We start from the raw sequence: 17,550 nt of genomic DNA on the forward strand, positions 1-17,550 counted from the left end.
CCTTGACACGGCGGGTGGGAGGATATCCCCTCCCACACACACAATGGCGCACCTTCATCCGTACAAACGTTACAGCACGTTACATTTTTTGTTCACAGAAATTACCCCTCCCCCACACACAGAATGCCACCCTTTCCCCACAGTAACATGCACCTGTATCCTGACCTCCACACATGCACCCCCACCCTTACTCGCGGCCATACGACAACTCACAGCTACATGTTCATATACAAGGTCGCGGCGAACGACCTGTACGAGGGGCTCCAGCAAGCGGCCCAGCTGTTTGTGGATTACTCCATTTCCCAATACAACAAAGTGGGCACCTTGCATACGGTACGAAGGGAGAGGGACTGTTGTTGTTGTGGTCGTCGTTGTTGATGTCAATGTTATTCCTAAAACCTCGTTTCCCAGAGTTTTGGTGTTGACCCAGCACCTGCTTCCCGAATTGTCCCCGCACTGCATGGCCTTCCAACTGTACCCCGTTGGCTTTCTATCCGCCGAAACAGATCCTGCTGGCTGTCACCATCGCCCTGATAATCCTGTACTTGATGTTCGTACTGTGGCCGCATTTGGCTCGGCTTCGGAGCGACGCCACCCGCCAAAGCGCACTGCTGAGTCACGTGCCGCCCGAGGTCGATGTACGGAGTCACGTTAGGGCCGTATTTAGGCGCGCGATTGGGAGAAAGGGGCGGCGCGGCGCCGCCGGCCGTACCGGTGGCCCGCGCACAAGCGGTGCCGGCGCCGGCGGCAGCGGTGGCGGTGGTGGACTACTAGTGGCGGCGGGTAGCCCTACAGCGGCGATGGCGGCGACGGGAGTTTAATCCGCGCAAAAACAGAAATACTGGGGAACAGTGGCTTGGAGGAGGGTAATGAGAGTGAAAGACGGGAAGGGAAGGGACGGGAAGGGGAAAGCATTCCCCAACAACCCAACAGAGTCCGGTTCTGGGTCCTCTGATAGAGGGAGTTATGCCTAGCAGCGTGGGGGGGAAAGGAGGCGGTGCTCAGGAAGGAAACGTGCATGCGTGTGCGTGTTATAGGAGAAAGAGGACGCATTGCATCTCCATCATGTACATACATGCCCCGTAATCATCTAGTTTCGTAGGTTGGCGCCATCGCACCCACTGCAGGCCTAATTACAACGCCGGTCGATGTTATGATTATGCTTTGTTGGAAACTGCACGGTATCGGTAAAAAAAATCCAGCAACGCATTGTTGAACAATTTCACGTTTGCCCCGATACATATTTTGTGTTGTATTACGGTATATACATATGTTTGTTGTTAAAGCATAACGATATAAAACGATGATAGGCACGAAGATATGGTGTTGCCAAAACAGGCCCGAGCACGTGCATGCAACCATGCCGAATCACAGCCTTCACAGGGTAAACTGCAAAGCATCCGGGTGGAATAACCTCTCACGAAAACCACTGCGGTCTTCCGTGTCGCTATCCGAGCTGCAGGGATAGGTGGCGTGGGATGTGAGTTTTGACCAGCCATGAGATGCCGCCCTCGGTTGGTCCGGTCATAATTTTAGAAGGATGTGGTCCGGCGCCAAATGCTGCCGTACCTGATAAAGAATTATATGCGGCAGTGTTGTATGCCATAAGAACAGTCTGTGTTGTGGAGGTTGTGCAACGTTTGTGCATGTGTGTATGTATGTATGTATGTATGTATGTATGTATGTATGTATGTATGTATGTATGTATGTATGTATGTATGTATGTATGTATGTATGTATGTATGTATGTATGTATGTATGTATGTATGTATGTATGTATGTATGTATGTATGACGTTGATTACACTGTGGGCTGAAAAGCCGGGGGCCCAGGGCCGAAGCACAGCGCGGGGGGCGGGTGCATACGGCTGGTTAGTCTCATGCACTCCGCCCCCGGGTCAGGCCGCACGGGAAACGACGGCCGGCACGCAACAGCGCTTGTTTGGCGCTCCAACTAGACGGGATCTATGCCCGTTGGTCTCCTAACATAAACGAAGTCGCAACTGGGGGGCTCTTCCTGCCGACCGAACGAACCGAGCAGTATGTATGTATGTATGTATGTATGTATGTATGTATGTATGTTTGGTGTAGAAGTTTGTTGATTGGTTAACTGTACCGTGTTTGTATCGACATATTATGGCTTAGGCTGGCGAAGGATCCCTTTTGGGGTCAAACATAGCAGGGCATGAACGGCCAGAGCCGCTTCGAGCGCAACACGCGTTGAGAAGGCCACAGCCTTCACGAGGAGTTTAGTATCGTGCATGTGCGTACGACACGGTGTATTTTTTCCGCAGCCGAGCACGGCCAAGCCAGATGCTTCACAAGTGGACGTGTACCTCCTAGCACCAAATAAGCTGCGGGTGCTGCTGTGGCAGCTGTCGCTCCTATGATCGTGTGCAACGTTGCCACTTTGACTACTGCCACCAACACAGGAGATATGATTTGCGCAATCGCAAGGTACCCACCCAGCTGGCGTTGAGTGATAGCGCTGCCATTGGTCAGCTCACTCAGATCAGATGTGGCATATTTTGTATGTGACGATGTGTTGGATGGTGCTGTATGGGGATATATCGTAGAATTGTTGAGGTGTTCATTTGGCCCAGAAGCCTCCCACTCTGTAACAACAACAGCAACAATTTGAAGATGTGGAGGAGGGACAGGGGAGTATGGGCGCAATCTGGGCGGGCATTTGGAAAGGGGGTGTTGACCAGCCGGGAGTCTTGATTCTGGCGTTGACCGTTGTCTAGAGTCGTGGATGCGCTCGGTGGCAAGTCAAGCTGCGGCGGCGAAGTTAGGCTCCGGAATCTCGCACGTTCCGATCATGAAAACATTTAATCGGAGGTCTTTCATAAATCTAATTATCGGCGCTGCCGGCGTCTTAACCCAGAATTCTATTGTTTTGGCTGGCCGATCTGGTCAGTACCTGACCGCGACCTTTTCTTTTTCCGTCCTCCTTTTCACAACATGCGCCATGATGCCAGTCGTCGAGGATAGTTGCGTACGGAACACCAACACCCTTTCTTCGCTCTTACTACAGCCTGAATACTGAACAGATGTAATCTTGAAAAATTCACGATGGTTGGGGCTCCTTGCCAGAATCCAACTCGACATCAACAACTGGGGAAGGCACCAACAACAAACCGCGCGGCCGATGACAAGCCCCAAACCCATTTCCTTATTTACAAGGCTCCCCGACCGCTGACTGACATCGACATCCCCAGCGACTTAAGTTGCGCCACGTCCTCCCGTCAACCGCCGAGGAACTTAACAAGCATCCCCAAACACCCTGACGCGCACATCCACATCCACATATATTCCCACGTCGTGGAAAATACGAAGCGGCTCATGCCATCTCCGTGCCATCGCCCGATAAAGATCGTTGTGGGCCTTTCCTTTCCCTCTTCATCGCGTCTAACCCATTCCTTTTAGTTGGAAAGCATATCTCGGTCTCGGTTAGGCCGTACATTGGGGCACACTACCTCCGGCATGCACACTTTTCATGATACCTGCCGTGCAGGCCGGGTCGCAAGGAAAAGATAATTGCCACCACGCTCCATGGTTTGCAAAGCAAAGCAAGATGAACCCGGAAACCCTTCGGAAGGGTAACCACCAAGGCCAGACAGTACCGCAAGCGGCCGAAACCCGCACGCAACGGGGCTAACAGACCCACAAGCACACTCGTACTGATGTACAGTAACCAAACCGCAAAAACCTCCAAAGGCCCCCGTGCACGATGTACGGCACTCCCACAGCTGACACGCGTACACGTGCCCATGCAGTCCCCTTCCCCCACGTCACGCCACGCCACGTGAATGCCCCCTTCCGTCCCCCCTTCCTTCCCATTATCAGCACGCGCAATTACGTACATGCACAAGCGCACGTGCTACCTGGAAACGCACGCACTTGTACATGCATGCTAGCACACACAAACACCCTAGCGGACAATAACGCCCTCTCGGACACATTCTCAGAAACAAACAGCCGCCCCACACAGACATTTGTGTACGCGCACACACACACACACACACACACACAAACACACGCACACACAAACACACACGTTTTCATGATGTACAGACGACGTCGTGAGCAAACTGACCGCACCTACCTGTTGCCAATCTGAAGATACGGCATCAAAATAGCGCAGCAGCATTCGCACATCAAAAGCTTGCAAAAGCCCACAAATGTGCCGCTCACGATCTTAAATCCATCATCATCGCCATCATCAACGTACCCTCATCCACCAACGCCGCCATTACGTTTTTGCAACTGCAATCCACAACTCTACGGGATCCGCCCACAGCCATTTGCGGCGGTATTAGCAACAGCAGCAGCAACAGCTGCAGCAGCTTAACAGCACCAGAATTAGCAGTAGCTGCGCTGCAAGGCAAGGTACGAACCAACAAGATCGTAAGCTCTCATTAATCCACAAACCATGGAGCCCGCTGAGCAACCTCTTTAAACACTGCAAAGCAAAGCATCTTTGAAAACCAAACAGAAAATTAAATCTGCAAAACACTCAACATCAACATTTGGGGATTCATCTCGCGTCATGCCGAACGATTCAAACCCATGTACGGCTCTTTGGCGGATAGCCGTACTGCCCATCACCACAAGGCAATTTTCCCTAGTGCACACAAATCCAAACTTCAAGCCGCGCGGCAATCGTGGACATTTTGTTTTTCGTGGCGAGTCGTGGAGAGAGACAAGCCAGCTTCACGCTTGTCACAGAAGCCAGCCAAAGCCACCTTGACACCTAGCACACTCTCAGAGCCATTTCCTGGTACATGTGCATGGAGGAAAGGGAAAGCAACCCAGCAACAAACGTCACTGCGCTGAAACGCCGTAGGCTGACGTCAAAGCTGCGGAGGCGCAGGTCGAAATGATGCAATATACGACGACGCGGCACGAAAGTAGGAGGATTCTGGATCATACCAAGCTAAATCAGAACGGATGGTCTACTGTGGCCATCACCCAGACAGCTCACAGCAAGCAAACCACTGACGCCTGTGGCGCCTGATCAAGCCATATAAGCGGTCAAACCAAGACAGGAAAATTCTTTCTGCTGCAGCGATTTCAGCATTCGACACAGTTGAGAAGGCCATTTCGATGCAGCGCCCTCCGAGTCCATCACAACACCATCACCCAAAATAAACACGAGCCAAGCCTTGGCCATCCACAGCCATTTTTTTGCATCTCCCTTCACACCGATTGTGTGCGAATGGATCCGCCACACACGGTACAACACGTGTACGACAGACCAGCAGCGGCGCGCACATGGCGGGTACGTGTTCATTCGACAGAAAAAAACCGGAACACCAGCGATTAACACGCTAAACCAAACCCGGACAGCATTTTCGCTCGCAACGAAAACTGTCCCAATACATCAGTACCCTCAGCCCGAGTTAATACAGCATCCGTACATGAGATTTCATCCGTACATGAGGCATCATCAACCTCTGAGCTTAGGTTCAAGGCAAAAGGCGATGGCGCAGTAACAGGACGCAGAGCCCTTTCGAAACTGGCCAAGCTCAAGGCAAAACGCGAGGCGGCGTCTGAGAAAGCGTGACATGACCGGAAAAAGCCACACGGGGAACAGACGAACAAACAGACGAACAAACAAAACAACAAACGATGTGGCGTGTCGTGGCGCCGCGTTGCGAGCCCTTCGACCCATCGACTCACACATTTCCAGCAGCCCACCAAACCGTACAACCCCCAACAGTTTTGCTCGTACATTCAGGATGATACCCCATCAGAGTCCCCTTCGTTCCAGCAGGCACAGGCACAGCAAACGAAAATGACAATAATAACAGCAATAATAATAATAACAATAATAGATGTAGGAGCACCAGCAGTAGCAGCAGTAGCTTATGGCACTGCTCTTCATGCCCGGTCGAACTCGTTCTCGTTTACCGCACTATACCGCACTTATTACCACTATGCTCCAGAACCATTATGTTCCGAGTTCCAAATTCGACGCAATTCCACAACTTTACACGCCGTTAACACATGATGAAAATCCCGTCGTCGCCCATCAAGGAAACGCAACGCGATGCATTGGGGTTTGAGATTTCTTCAGTATTCCGACGTTCCTTTTATCCCTTAATCCCGTAAGGAGCAGACCAGGATCCCCCCTCGGGTTTCAGACCAAGCAGGGTGTTGTCCTGCCCTGCCCATCGTTCCTTTACATCGCTAGAAACTCCGCCTTCTCCTCCCCGCCCACCCCCCACACCCGGGCGACAGCCTGCAGCCCGCTATCTCCACCGGCCCAACCGCCATCTCAAATCAAAGCACACCCCAACATGCACACGCACGTACCCATGTAATGCTTACTCACAAAGCCGCCCACCAGCAAGCCAGCATCCTCTACCCTTATCGCCCCCCGCCCAGTGTACGCAGACACTGCAAACAGCCAAAGCCATAAAAAGGCGGGATAAACCCTTGCGTGCATGCATATAGTTACACCAATACTCACACATATGCAAACAATGGAGAAAACGCAATACTGGAAGGTATAATATTTCTTCTCCGAACAGCAGCCATATGCATCCCCTCCATGTTCCCACACTACATGACAACAACAACGCATCATCAACAACAACATCGTGTACGTGCCGTACGTCACTACATCTCCCTCGCGGGGTCTTGACCTTGCGCCATGCCTGCCATGCCGCCGCCTCCGTGTCTCACTAACTGTGCGTCTCCTCACCACAGCACGTCCTCAGCGCACAGCCCTCACGCACCGCCGCCGCCCTTCTTCTTGCCACCGCAAAGCATCTTGAGCGACCTCTTGAACTTCAATACATCCCGCACACACTCCTCACCAAGAAGCTCGTCCAATGAGGCTGTCAAAACCTCGGGCTTCAAGCGAGACCACGGCATCAGTCCAGCCGCGGCCGCGGCCGCCATACCGCCAGCAGCGGAGGCCCCGGCGGGGTTGCACAGCTCCACCGCCGCCGTACGAACCCACGTCCGAAAGCGCGACGAGCCCATGGCTTGCCAGGCATTGTGCAAGCACGTGCTCACGGTTAGCAACAAGTCCGGCGGCATTGCGCCCGCAGCCGCCACCATCAAGGACAGCACAAGTACGGCACCCAGGCTGCCCGTCGCCACCAGTGTGTTCGATGTGCCGGCGGCGGCGTCACTGCCTCCGTCGGCGCGGCCGCCGGCAAGCCCTGCCTCCGCCGCCGCGACAGTATAAACCAGGCCGGCTTCATTCGGAGGACAGCAGGCGCAAGGCATGTCTAGCTGCGATGCAATGCCCGCAAAGGCGCGTTCCAGACCTGGCACCTGCAGGCAACGCGCTTGTAGCGCCGCCAGGCCGCCGCCGCTGCCTCCAGCGGCGGATACTTCGCCACCACGACGACTTCCTGCTCCATGTCCAAGGAGCCCGGCGGCCCGGCCTGCTGGCAGAAGCGCCATCGCAGCCGCAGCTGCTGTCGGCGGCGCAAACGCCGCCGTACACAGCAGTAGCTGTGTCCAATCCAGGACCACCCTGCAGGCCTCCGGGTCTTGGCAGTAGATGCTCGCTACGGTCGCCGCCACGAACCCCTCCAGGAGCTCCCTGTGTTGAGGTGTAACAGCGGCGTTGCGCCATCAGCATGATTGGCGCTCTCATGCACGCAGACAGAACCCACAGACAGATAGACAGACGGGCAGACTGACAGGCCGGCAGACAGGCATGCCCATAACCAGGCGCACATACAGAACCATGTAGGGCCCCAACCAGCCTCGTGATAAACACGCATGCACAGTGTCGGCACAGTGACGACAACTGCGTCTGCTGTACCAGGACGTCCCGTCCCCTCTCGCCTCGTCCCGCGCCATGTCCCGCGCCCCCTATGGGACCCCCCGCCCACCTGGACGTCGCCAAGGCCTGTGGCGTGTGCAGCAGCAACGCTTGAAGCACCGGCACCACGTGAAGAACCCGCTCCGAATCTAGGACCAGCGGCACCAGAGGGACAGCTCCGGTGGCACTAGAAGGAGCGAGACCCATGGGCCGCCCAACGCGGACGGCCTGTATGCGAATCTGCAGGGGGACGTATGACACAAACTACTCGATTAAGCAGCTATTCCATTCCTGGTATATGTGGCGGCTTTCCTTCCCCTTCAGAATAGTGGTCCCCTCGGCTGTTCAGAACCTGTTCAGAACCTGTTTTCAGACAGAAATTGTCTTCCCCTTTCAACAGCCAGTGGATTGGTTTGGTAAATCACAGCGAACGTCACCTCGTTCCCCATTCGCTGGATGCGGCAGGCGGCGCTCAGTGAGGGCCGCTGCAAGTTCCCCCTAACCTCGTCCTGTGCCAAGCCGCAGTGCAGTGGTATCCAAAGGTTGCCTCCGCCCCTCTTGTTTACAGCTCTGATCCAGCCGGACCATGTCTTAGCCCGGCCCACCTGCAAGCTCGCACAGGCGCTCTGGGCGACAAGGCATGCCGCTCGCACGGCCTGCTCCGCCACCGTAGTCGCCTGGCCTTCTGTCGTTGCCTGTTGTTGATAATGCTGCTGCTGTGGCTGCTGCTGCTGCTGATGATGATGATGATGATGATGATAACTAAGTAGTTGGTGCAACAGCAGCTGCGGCTGCGGCTGTAGCTGCTGCTGTTGTGCCAGGATCTTACCGCAGAGCGGCAAGCAACCAAGCACCAGTTGCAAGATGCACCGAGGAGGGCCATGCCATAGCGGCCGCACAGCCTCCTGCTGCTGATGATAATGAGGAGGACGATGGTGTTGCAAGCCATCGCCTGCTCTCGCGCCCGTGGCAGCGGCGGATCTCCAAGTCGCAGCGCCCGGCTCCATGGGCCAGTCCAGGTTCGCCGGCCACTGCTGATGATGGAGCTGCTGATCTGACGGGGGTACTGGTGGAGTTCCGTGAGCCAGGCCCAGGAGGCAGACGGCGCAGGAAAGCAGCTCCGCAGCGGCGGAGCCGCCGCCGCCGCCATTGCCGCTATGTGGCGAAGCGACCACCAGCAGCGCGCCGTGGACCAGCGAGCAGGCCGCCGGCAAAAGATGCGCCCCTTCGCATGTTTCCAGCAACAAACTGGTCCCGCCGCGCGCCGCGTCGTCAGCAACCGCTTGTGGTACGGCGGTAGCAGTGCCGCTACCGCATCCGGCTGCAGACGCGCTCGACCGAAGACACGCCATCAGGTTAGGCCAGACCGCCCGGATAACCTGTACGACAATCGACACAACCGCTGCGGTAGCGGCGGCGTCGACCTCCGTGGCCGACGCCGCCCTACTCGCAAGTGCCGCTGCCGCCTCCTGCGATGTCCCGCGCGCCGCCGTATCGGTCCCCCTGCGACCGCCCGACATGCTGGCACCCATATCCTGCACCTGTCCTGCCGCAGGTATGAATAGCATCATGCCTGCCAGCCCGCCAAGGCGAAGCGCCGCCATCAGCGCGGCGGTGCCCAGCAGGTGTAGCTCCGGCGGCGACCCAGGCTGGCACAGCTGCATGCGCTGAGATGCGGCGGCAGTCGCCGCAGCGGCGGCGGCAGGGGCGGCGGGTGACGAAGCCACCTGCGCGCGATGAATCTGACCCTGCATTTGCCCGTGCACGTGCCCGTGGTGATGGCACGGCTGCGGGCAGTGCTGCTGGCAATGCAGCAGCAGCAGCTGCTGCTGCGGTTGCTGATTATGGGGATAGAGGTGTGATGCAGGCGCCGATATATACAAATTTGTGTGATGGTGGTTGTGATGATGCGTGTGGATGTATTGTTGCTGTTGCTGTTGCTGGCGATTGATGCGCCACAACTGCAGATGCGCTTGCAGCGTCCCCGGCGCATTCGCGCCCTCCAGCGCCGCCGCCAAGCGCTCCAGCTCCGAAGCCGAGGCCAACACCCGCGACGCAAGCAACTGCTGCAGCAGCACTTGTGGCGCCAGCGCACCGCAAGGCGCAGGCGCGCCGTCGCCGCCGCTGCTGCCGCCTCCGTCACCATCCAACTCACAAGAGCCGTGACGAGACATGGGCGCCGTCGCCGCCGCCGCCGCCGCCGCCGCCACCAAATCCCTGCCAGAGCTACAGGGACCTTGACGGAGGAGCGCCACAGAATGATGAAACTGCTGCTGCTGCAAGTGCGGCTGCCGCGGTGGCGGAACGCTACTGCTGATGCTGCTACAGGCCAGACGCATGAGGGAGGCTACCAAGAGCTCCTTCGAGGTCATATCCACACCAGGCGCTGAATGTGGTGGGAGGACAGGAAGGTGGGAAAGGGAGAAAGAGACCCGTCACGTCTGGGGGAGGGACGAAAAGATAATCTCGGAGCTCAAATTACCTGTAATGTATCCAAACAGGCTTAAGTACGTGCATAAGCACACTTTATTATAGTATAGCTATAAGCTTTGGCAGCCCCCCATTCCCGGCTTTTCTTTCCCTCGTTAGCGTCTCCAACACGGCAAGTTCCTCACCGGGCTTGTGTCGCAGCGACACCTCCGGCCCAGGCAGCAGACTCCGCAGTCCGTCCACCCAGCCAGCGTAGCGCCCCAGCAGCAGGGCCGCGCAGCCCCCATGCACGCAGAGACGGTTCAGCGCCGTCGCCGCATTGCGCGCCAGCTTCTCGTCCTGCGATGCCAGCGCGGCGCGCACCGCCTCCAGCGGCCGCGCCAGCTCCAGGGGATGCTCCGAAAACCACGCCGCCATGCCACCCACCAGCGTCAGCGCCGTGCCGGCAAGTTTGAGGGAGCTGGCGGGGTGTACGACGGCACCGGCGGCAGTGGAGATGATGGAGGCGACGTGGGCGTCATCCACAGCCGGGGAGCTGGCGGCGGTGGGTGTGTTGCTGACTCTGGGGCTGCCCGCGGGAAACCTAGGGGGCAGCCGCGTCAGGGATAGTGAGAAGCGGAGTGGGAGGGTAATCAGCAGGAGTAGAAGGAGTAGGAGTAGGAGTAGAAGAAGTAGAAGTGAAGGGAGTAGAAGTGAAGGGACGGTAGCAAAAGACCTGTTGACGCTGGCAAGTGCCCGAGTACGGCAGGAGGTTATCCTCGGCTCAGTTGCATGTTTCGCCTGCGGCGTTGCCGCACACCCCCCGGGGCTTCCATGCCACACAGATCAACACACAGATCAACACACAGATCAACGCACAGATCAACACACAGATCAACACACAGATCAACACACAGATCAACGCACAGATCAACGCACAGATCAACACACAGATCAACGCACAGATTAGAGTTGTTCAAATTGTTCACACAACATACAAAACATTCCACATGCAAATCAATACCACGCAAACCACACGCAAGCACACCTTTTGCTGCTGTTGCTGCTGTTGTGAATGATCCCGACGGAGGCCCCTAGCGCCCCGCTACACAACGCCACATTGGCCGCATACAGCGAGCTTTCCAGACGTGTCCATGAGGCGGCTGTAGCAGCCGCTGCGACGGCATTGGGAGCCATTGGCCCGCCTCTGGTGACAACACCCTCAGCAGCAGCCGCGGCCGCGGCCGCATTCAGCTGCGACGCATGCTCCGAAACCATCCGCTCCAGGAAGGCAGCTACGTGGCCTAGGCCCACAAGGCCCACCAGGTCCCGCATCGTGGCTCCCAGCTCCCGGCGAACCTGCAACGCCCAAGAGCACACAAGGTCGCATCCGCGCTACAATGGCAGTGCAGGAGGGGGAAATCACATTTGATGCAAAATAGGAATAGGAAGACGACGACGACGACGACGAAGAAGAAGAAGAAGAACCAACCGCTGCCAATTGCCGGGAGGTGGTCTAAAGCTAAGGCGGGGTGGGAGGGAGGAAACCACACACGACACAAAATGGAAAGAAGACAGGCAACGAAACCAGAGGAGGGGCACTTCGTTCGGGTGCTCGTGCAAGGGCTGGTGGGACCCTGACCCAGATCAACGTAAGGCAGGCTCCGAAACAGCGAAACGCCAAGCGGGGGGTGGACGCCAAGGAGTACGAAGGAAGCGCATTGGAAGTGCTCTTGTGTTGCATTTCATTTTGCGGGAGGGAGTAGATATAAGGAGGATTCCTTCCGCCCGACAGAAGTTCCCCTCGTAAGGTTTTCACTACGGAGCACACGGGACGGCTTTTCAAAACCTTGAATCCGTTTCCCCGCACAACAACAACAACAACAACAACAATTATGACAGTGTCTGGGCCCCCTCTTAGCATTCCTTCTCACCATGCGGACCTCCTCGGGGAGGTCGCGGGCATCCGCCGTGGCCGCCGCCGCCACCTCCGGCCCCAGCGCCGCCCGCGACACCAGCCCCGTCAGGAGCTGAGCCAGCAATGGCAGGTGGCTCTGCAGCACCACCATCCCGCCATCACCGCCACCGCCAGCGGTAGGCCCTGACGGCGAGGTGGTCCCATGACCATCACCCTGTTTGGAACATGCCTCCATCAGCTGAGCCAGGTACGTGTCCTGCCAGAAAGACACGCAACTCAGCGCAACCTGCTCGACGGTGTGGGGAATTGCCGGGCGGAACGATATTCGAGCGGGGTAATGACGTGAGACGGAAAGAAAAGAAACAGAAGGTCAGTCAACTGCCAAAAGCCAGAGCAAAACCAGATGCTGGAATCCAAAGCAATGATGCAACTGCCCGTTGGTTCCGGAGCTACCGGTCGGGGGGTTAGGGAGGGCAGGACTCTGGCCCATCCTGTTGGGGAGCAGTGCGAGTCAATGGGGAGCCCTTGGGGAGCAGCAATGGGGATCCCTTAAGCAGCAGCATGATTCGTGACGACATGAAGTGGGGGAACACCTCTTCCCCTCCTCCTCCTCCTCCTCCTCCTCCTCCTCCTCTTCCTCTCATCATCATCATTATCATCATCATCATCATTCTAGGATGAGCGGCAGTAAGGACCTCAAACCGGCGACGGGGCGTCGGGTCACCGCACTGTCACGTTGCCCCTCTCTCTCCCCCTCCCTCTCCCCCTGCCCCTTTGATATCTGTTCCAATCGTCAGCGGTTCACCTTACCCCCTCCCCCTGCCCCTCACCTCGGGGTTGCTATGGTCCAGCAGCGCCATCAGCTGCCGCCATAACGCATTGAACTGGGCTTGCAGAGCGCCGTCGCCTCGCAGTGCCCCGGGCAGCACCGCACTCGCCGCCGCACAAAGCACATTGCAGACCGCCTGCAACACCGGCCCGACAGACCAACTCGACCAGAAGGCACACCCCTCCATGGACCCTGGCGGCGGCGGCTGGTGCTGCTGCTCTCGGTAAACCATCGCCGCGCCCTGCAACAGCGCCTGCAGCCCATGTAGCAGCTGCTGGAGCAACAGTGTGTTGGACAGCTGCTGATCAGGTGAACCAGTAGCCGCGGCACGGCCCGCGGTCGCGGCCGCGGCGACGGGCTGTCGTCCGCCGGTGTTGTACCCGCCGGTGGATGCGGCGGCGCCGCTGATTTGCCGCGGCTTGCGAAAGCCCGGGGCAGCCTCGCGTAAGTTGGCCCGTCGATGTCCGCCGCCTCTGCCGCCATGTACGGCAACGGCCTCCCCCAGAATCATCCCGGAAGATGAGGATGAGGTGTCGCTCTGATCGCCGTCGTCCGCGGCGTCGCGGGATAGTGCCGTACAGGCGGTGAAGAGGCCGCAGAGGCACTCCGAAGTTAGGGTGGCGGTGTCGGAAGCAGCCAGGGCTTCGTACAGGCAACTTAGGAGCTGCAGAAAGCGAAACGCGAACGCCATGGCCAGGAGAGGCAAAGTAAGGGGTGCGTGCGGCGCATTGGGGGGGGCCTAATAACATCATGATGTGTGCATGATGTGTGCATGATGTGTGCACGACGGAGCAGTTGATGGGGCTTTCGCGGCTAGGGAGGAACAAGCCCCCCTACCCGGACATATCTGGTCCCAACCATTCTCCTAGGCCTAACCTCCGTTTCATCCCATGCAACCCTCCAAATGAGATCTGAAGTCAAAATCGAAGCCCCAATTCACCTCCGTCTCATGTTCAAGGCCTCGTGGAGCTGCGCCCAGCTGATCAGACCAGGCGTGTAGCAGCTGAAGTCCCGCCCGTCGCAGCACTGAGTGCTGCAGTCCGCCAGCGGCGGCAGCAGCAGCCGCTGCAGCCGCCGGCGCCAAACCCAGCGTCCCTACCCCTACATCCCGACTGCTCACCACCGTCGCGCGCAGCAGCGGTACGACAGTGGCATCCACTGCCAGCGCTGCCGCCACTTGGGCCTTACGTTGCGGGTGCGCTGACACGGCGCGAGCCACACAAGCTTCAGGAAGACCAGCTACCACCTGAGGCAGCGGGGAGGGGGAATGGCAGGCGCGAATGGGTTTTGTGGAGTGCTGGGGGCAGAGACACGACTAAGGACAAGTACGGCAGCCCAACAAAGGAGACGGCACGCACGGGATACGGCGAGAATCATTCGAGACGACTGTCATGAACACCACAACAAATCATGTAACTTACTTTCCTTCCAGACCCTCAAGCACCACACGTCCCACACACTGTCACCGTTCCGCTGCGTTCCACAGCCCTAACTCTCGGCGACACACATACATATACACACATTCTCTCTCTCTCTCTCTCTCTCTCACACACACACACACACACACACACTCACACACACAGACATGCACGCACACACACTCTTACATGCAGAACGGCAAACACCGCCGTCGCCTCCGCGCCCACCGCCGCCGCCAGCACCGTCCCTACACCGCCGCCAGCGCCCGCATGTCCGCCGCCTCCTGCCACTACCGCCATGCCACCGCCCAGCCCTGCACCCCCCTGGAGCGCCAGATCCGCCAGCATGGCCGCTGCCACCTGCGGCGCCAGCAGCGACAGCAGCTGCGGCACCAGTGCCTCAGGCTCCCAGCACACTGCCCGTACCGCCAGTGCCGCCAGTGCTGAGCTCAGCTGACCAGCCACAGGCCTAATTAGGACATTGCATCAAGTCATCAGGCGGAGAACGGCACCGAGTCAGAAGACGAAGAGGTTTCATCGGTTGCAAGGGGCAGGAGCGAAAAGGCAGGAGATTCAAACCACATACAAATCCTAAATTCATCTTTCCTCTTTATCTTCGTCAAAAACTCCTTTTCTTGCTGTGCTGGACTTTCATAAACAGGCAATCCTCACCAGGTTCCCCCGCCGACGCTCGCCAGCAGCAGCGCCGCCAGTTGACCTGCCAGACCCGGGAGCACATTGGCGTCCAACAGCTCCTGAGGGAAACACGGGCAGGCAGCCAAACAGGCAGGCAGACTCATACAAAACTACACATGACCAACGCCAAGAGGGGAGCCTGCAGTCAAGGGAAATGGGGAGACCGACAGAAAGACCAGGCCAGCAGAAGTAATAGCAGTTGCAGTAGCAGCAGCAGGAGTAGTAGTGGCAAGGTTGCAGCAGCAGTAGTAGTAGCAAGGTTGCAGCAGCAGTAGTAGTAGCAAGGTTGCAGCAGCAGTAAATAGCAGTAGTGGCAGTAGCCTTCCGCCAGCCTCCTTACCGGCACCTTGCAGCAAGACAACCTCAGCGAGTGGGCAGCAAAATGGTACTCGTACTCCGCCAAGCCCGGCCGTGACAGCAGCGCCAAACACAGCTGCCAAGAGCCTGTGCTGTTGCGGAAGTTCTGGAGCCAGTTGTCCGCTGCCTTACGGGTTGCGCTGTTTGTGTTTGGGGGAAGAGTTGTACGTGTGTGCCGTGCAGTAGAGAAAGAGGGGAGACGAGAGAGAGAGAAAGAAAGAGTTAAATACGTCGGACCATGGACCACAGGAAACTGAAAACTACGAAGCATTGCATGCGGGAGTTTAGTCCTCAGCCGCCGAGGAAAAGGGGGGACATGGGAACGGCGGGAACGCGCGGAGGAGGAGGAGGAGGAGGAAGACAAGAAGAGGGAAATGGCGCATGAGGACGGGGTTGGATGGCCGGGGGGATGGAAGACAACAGAGTCCCACGGCCGGGGAGATTTGGGTTGGCGAGACGCCCGACCCAGATGCCAAAACATGGGGAACGACATGCGTAACGTTCTCTGGGCCCTGTACCTAGGAGGGCTCTGTACCTAGGAGGAGGTCTGCCTGTATGGGGTCCACTGAAAGGAAGGAAAAGAATGAAGAATATCCCAATGCAAGCTTCGGTATCCTTCCGCATACGTTCCCTTCTCCAGCACATGCACATGCAGGGGTACGTGCATGCAGGGGTACGTGCAGCTTTTGAGAGCTTTTTGCAGGATGAGGACCGATTGTGCGGTGCTGAAATAATCTCGGGCCTACATGCTTATATCCTTTGAGGATATAAGCATCCTAGGATTGCGCAATGACGAAGATAAAAGTTGGGATTCAGGTTATGGGATTCAGTTCTTTTGTAGTCCTTCATAAATGTTATCGGCTGCGAGACAAGGGGAAATGTTGGGGAGCGAATTTGATAGGAACCGAGGGACGACGCCCCAGACCTGGTCACACAAATTTCACACGTCGAACGACGCTCGACAGCAAGCGGCTGCTGCAGAGTTACGACAAATCCGGAATTTGAATGAGGACGTTGTTACTGCATAATGAATTTCGGTATAAGAGCTCGATAGTGTTGCACACTACTGTTGGAGCTGTGCACATGTTCCTCCTAAGGAGAGGGCGACGTCGTGTGTGTCACTGTACCGGACAGAGAATGAAATACTGCACTGCCGAAACGGCACCGTGCAGGAATCCCAATAAATTGTGCGCCGTTATACACGGCAAGCGCCGCATCGTGCATTGTGCCGCATTGTGCAATGTGCGGTTGCAGTACGGAGCAAATCTTTGCTGCTGATTGACTATCTTGGAACGGCAAGTATCTGCTCCTGCAACATCTGAGCACAGGAAGACCGGACCCTGGATGCAATGCTTAACACTTATGCTCCAAGCTGAACAAGTGCCCGGAGAACTCAAAGTGCCGCGACAGCCACTGTCAAGATCGCCCAGCAGCAGGTTCACAGGCTTCGCCGTCAGGACAAACAGCACCAACACGACTTAGAGCTATCCATATCATCATCGTTGGGACGCGTTGTGTTGCAAAAATCTAGAGCTAAGCTTTCGCTGTGGTGGGCGGTCGTCGCACATGCTAGCATTATTGAGGAGTAAATTCCTGTAAATTTGACAGCTATGAGTCATGGCAGCAAGCGCGTATCACAATACAGCAAAGCGCGCACCAAGGGGTTTTAACACTAGCCTGCAAGAACGGCAGCAGCTGCCACTCCTTCTAGGTACAGGATAAGTTCATGTGAAAAACTGCAAGAACTGTACATGCCCAGCACATATCTCAAACTCACCCATCATGTGCCGAAAACAAAGCATGGAGTGCACTCCGGACCAGGGCAATCTGGGCTTCCATGCGCTCCTTTCGGCTATACCACCGCAGGATAGCGATCCACTAACGCAAGATGCCCAAGCTTAGGTTTCCATCGCCGTTAAAAAGCAAAAGATAAGATGAGCTAACTCACTAAAGGTGCGAACGCACGGCAGGAAACAAACGATTTTTCCTCTATCAAAAAATTCTAGCAATTATAGTGAAGGCGGTAGCCAACATGGCAACAACTTGACCATGTTCCAAATGAGTACGTGAATGGCCTTTACAAAGTGTTTGTTGTTGTGGATTTAATTGTATGAAATAGTCTTTTCACCTTG

The 17,550-nt window shown here is 56.8% G+C and overlaps 2 protein-coding genes across 2 annotated transcripts in view; one reads left to right on the forward strand and one right to left on the reverse strand.

Annotated features, from left to right (window-relative positions):
* Window positions 1–821, forward strand: part of VOLCADRAFT_104036 (uncharacterized protein) — a gene marked incomplete at both ends in the record, with an annotated part of 43,279 nt that extends 42,458 nt beyond the window's left edge. Inside the window, 2 exons of the mRNA XM_002948662.1 lie at window positions 144–333; window positions 507–821. Of these exons, the coding sequence (XP_002948708.1) occupies window positions 144–333; window positions 507–821 (505 nt within the window). The remainder of the gene's footprint in view (window positions 1–143; window positions 334–506) is intronic.
* Window positions 822–6,737: 5,916 nt separating this feature from the next.
* Window positions 6,738–17,257, reverse strand: VOLCADRAFT_116933 (uncharacterized protein; the record flags this gene model as incomplete). The annotated part of the gene is made up of 16 exons (XM_002948785.1): window positions 6,738–7,566; window positions 7,862–8,031; window positions 8,397–10,177; window positions 10,407–10,554; window positions 10,585–10,804; window positions 11,249–11,559; window positions 12,135–12,374; window positions 12,949–12,981; window positions 13,093–13,611; window positions 13,888–13,980; window positions 14,068–14,193; window positions 14,555–14,689; window positions 14,726–14,834; window positions 15,038–15,120; window positions 15,402–15,558; window positions 17,196–17,257. The coding sequence occupies 16 exons, from the start codon at window positions 17,255–17,257 to the stop codon at window positions 6,738–6,740; spliced, it is 5,016 nt and encodes a 1,671-aa protein (XP_002948831.1).
* Between the last annotated feature and the right edge of the window lie 293 nt (window positions 17,258–17,550).

Source organism: Volvox carteri (assembly GCF_000143455.1).
Source record: "Volvox carteri f. nagariensis unplaced genomic scaffold VOLCAscaffold_11, whole genome shotgun sequence".
Classification (NCBI taxonomy): Eukaryota; Viridiplantae; Chlorophyta; class Chlorophyceae; order Chlamydomonadales; family Volvocaceae; genus Volvox; species Volvox carteri.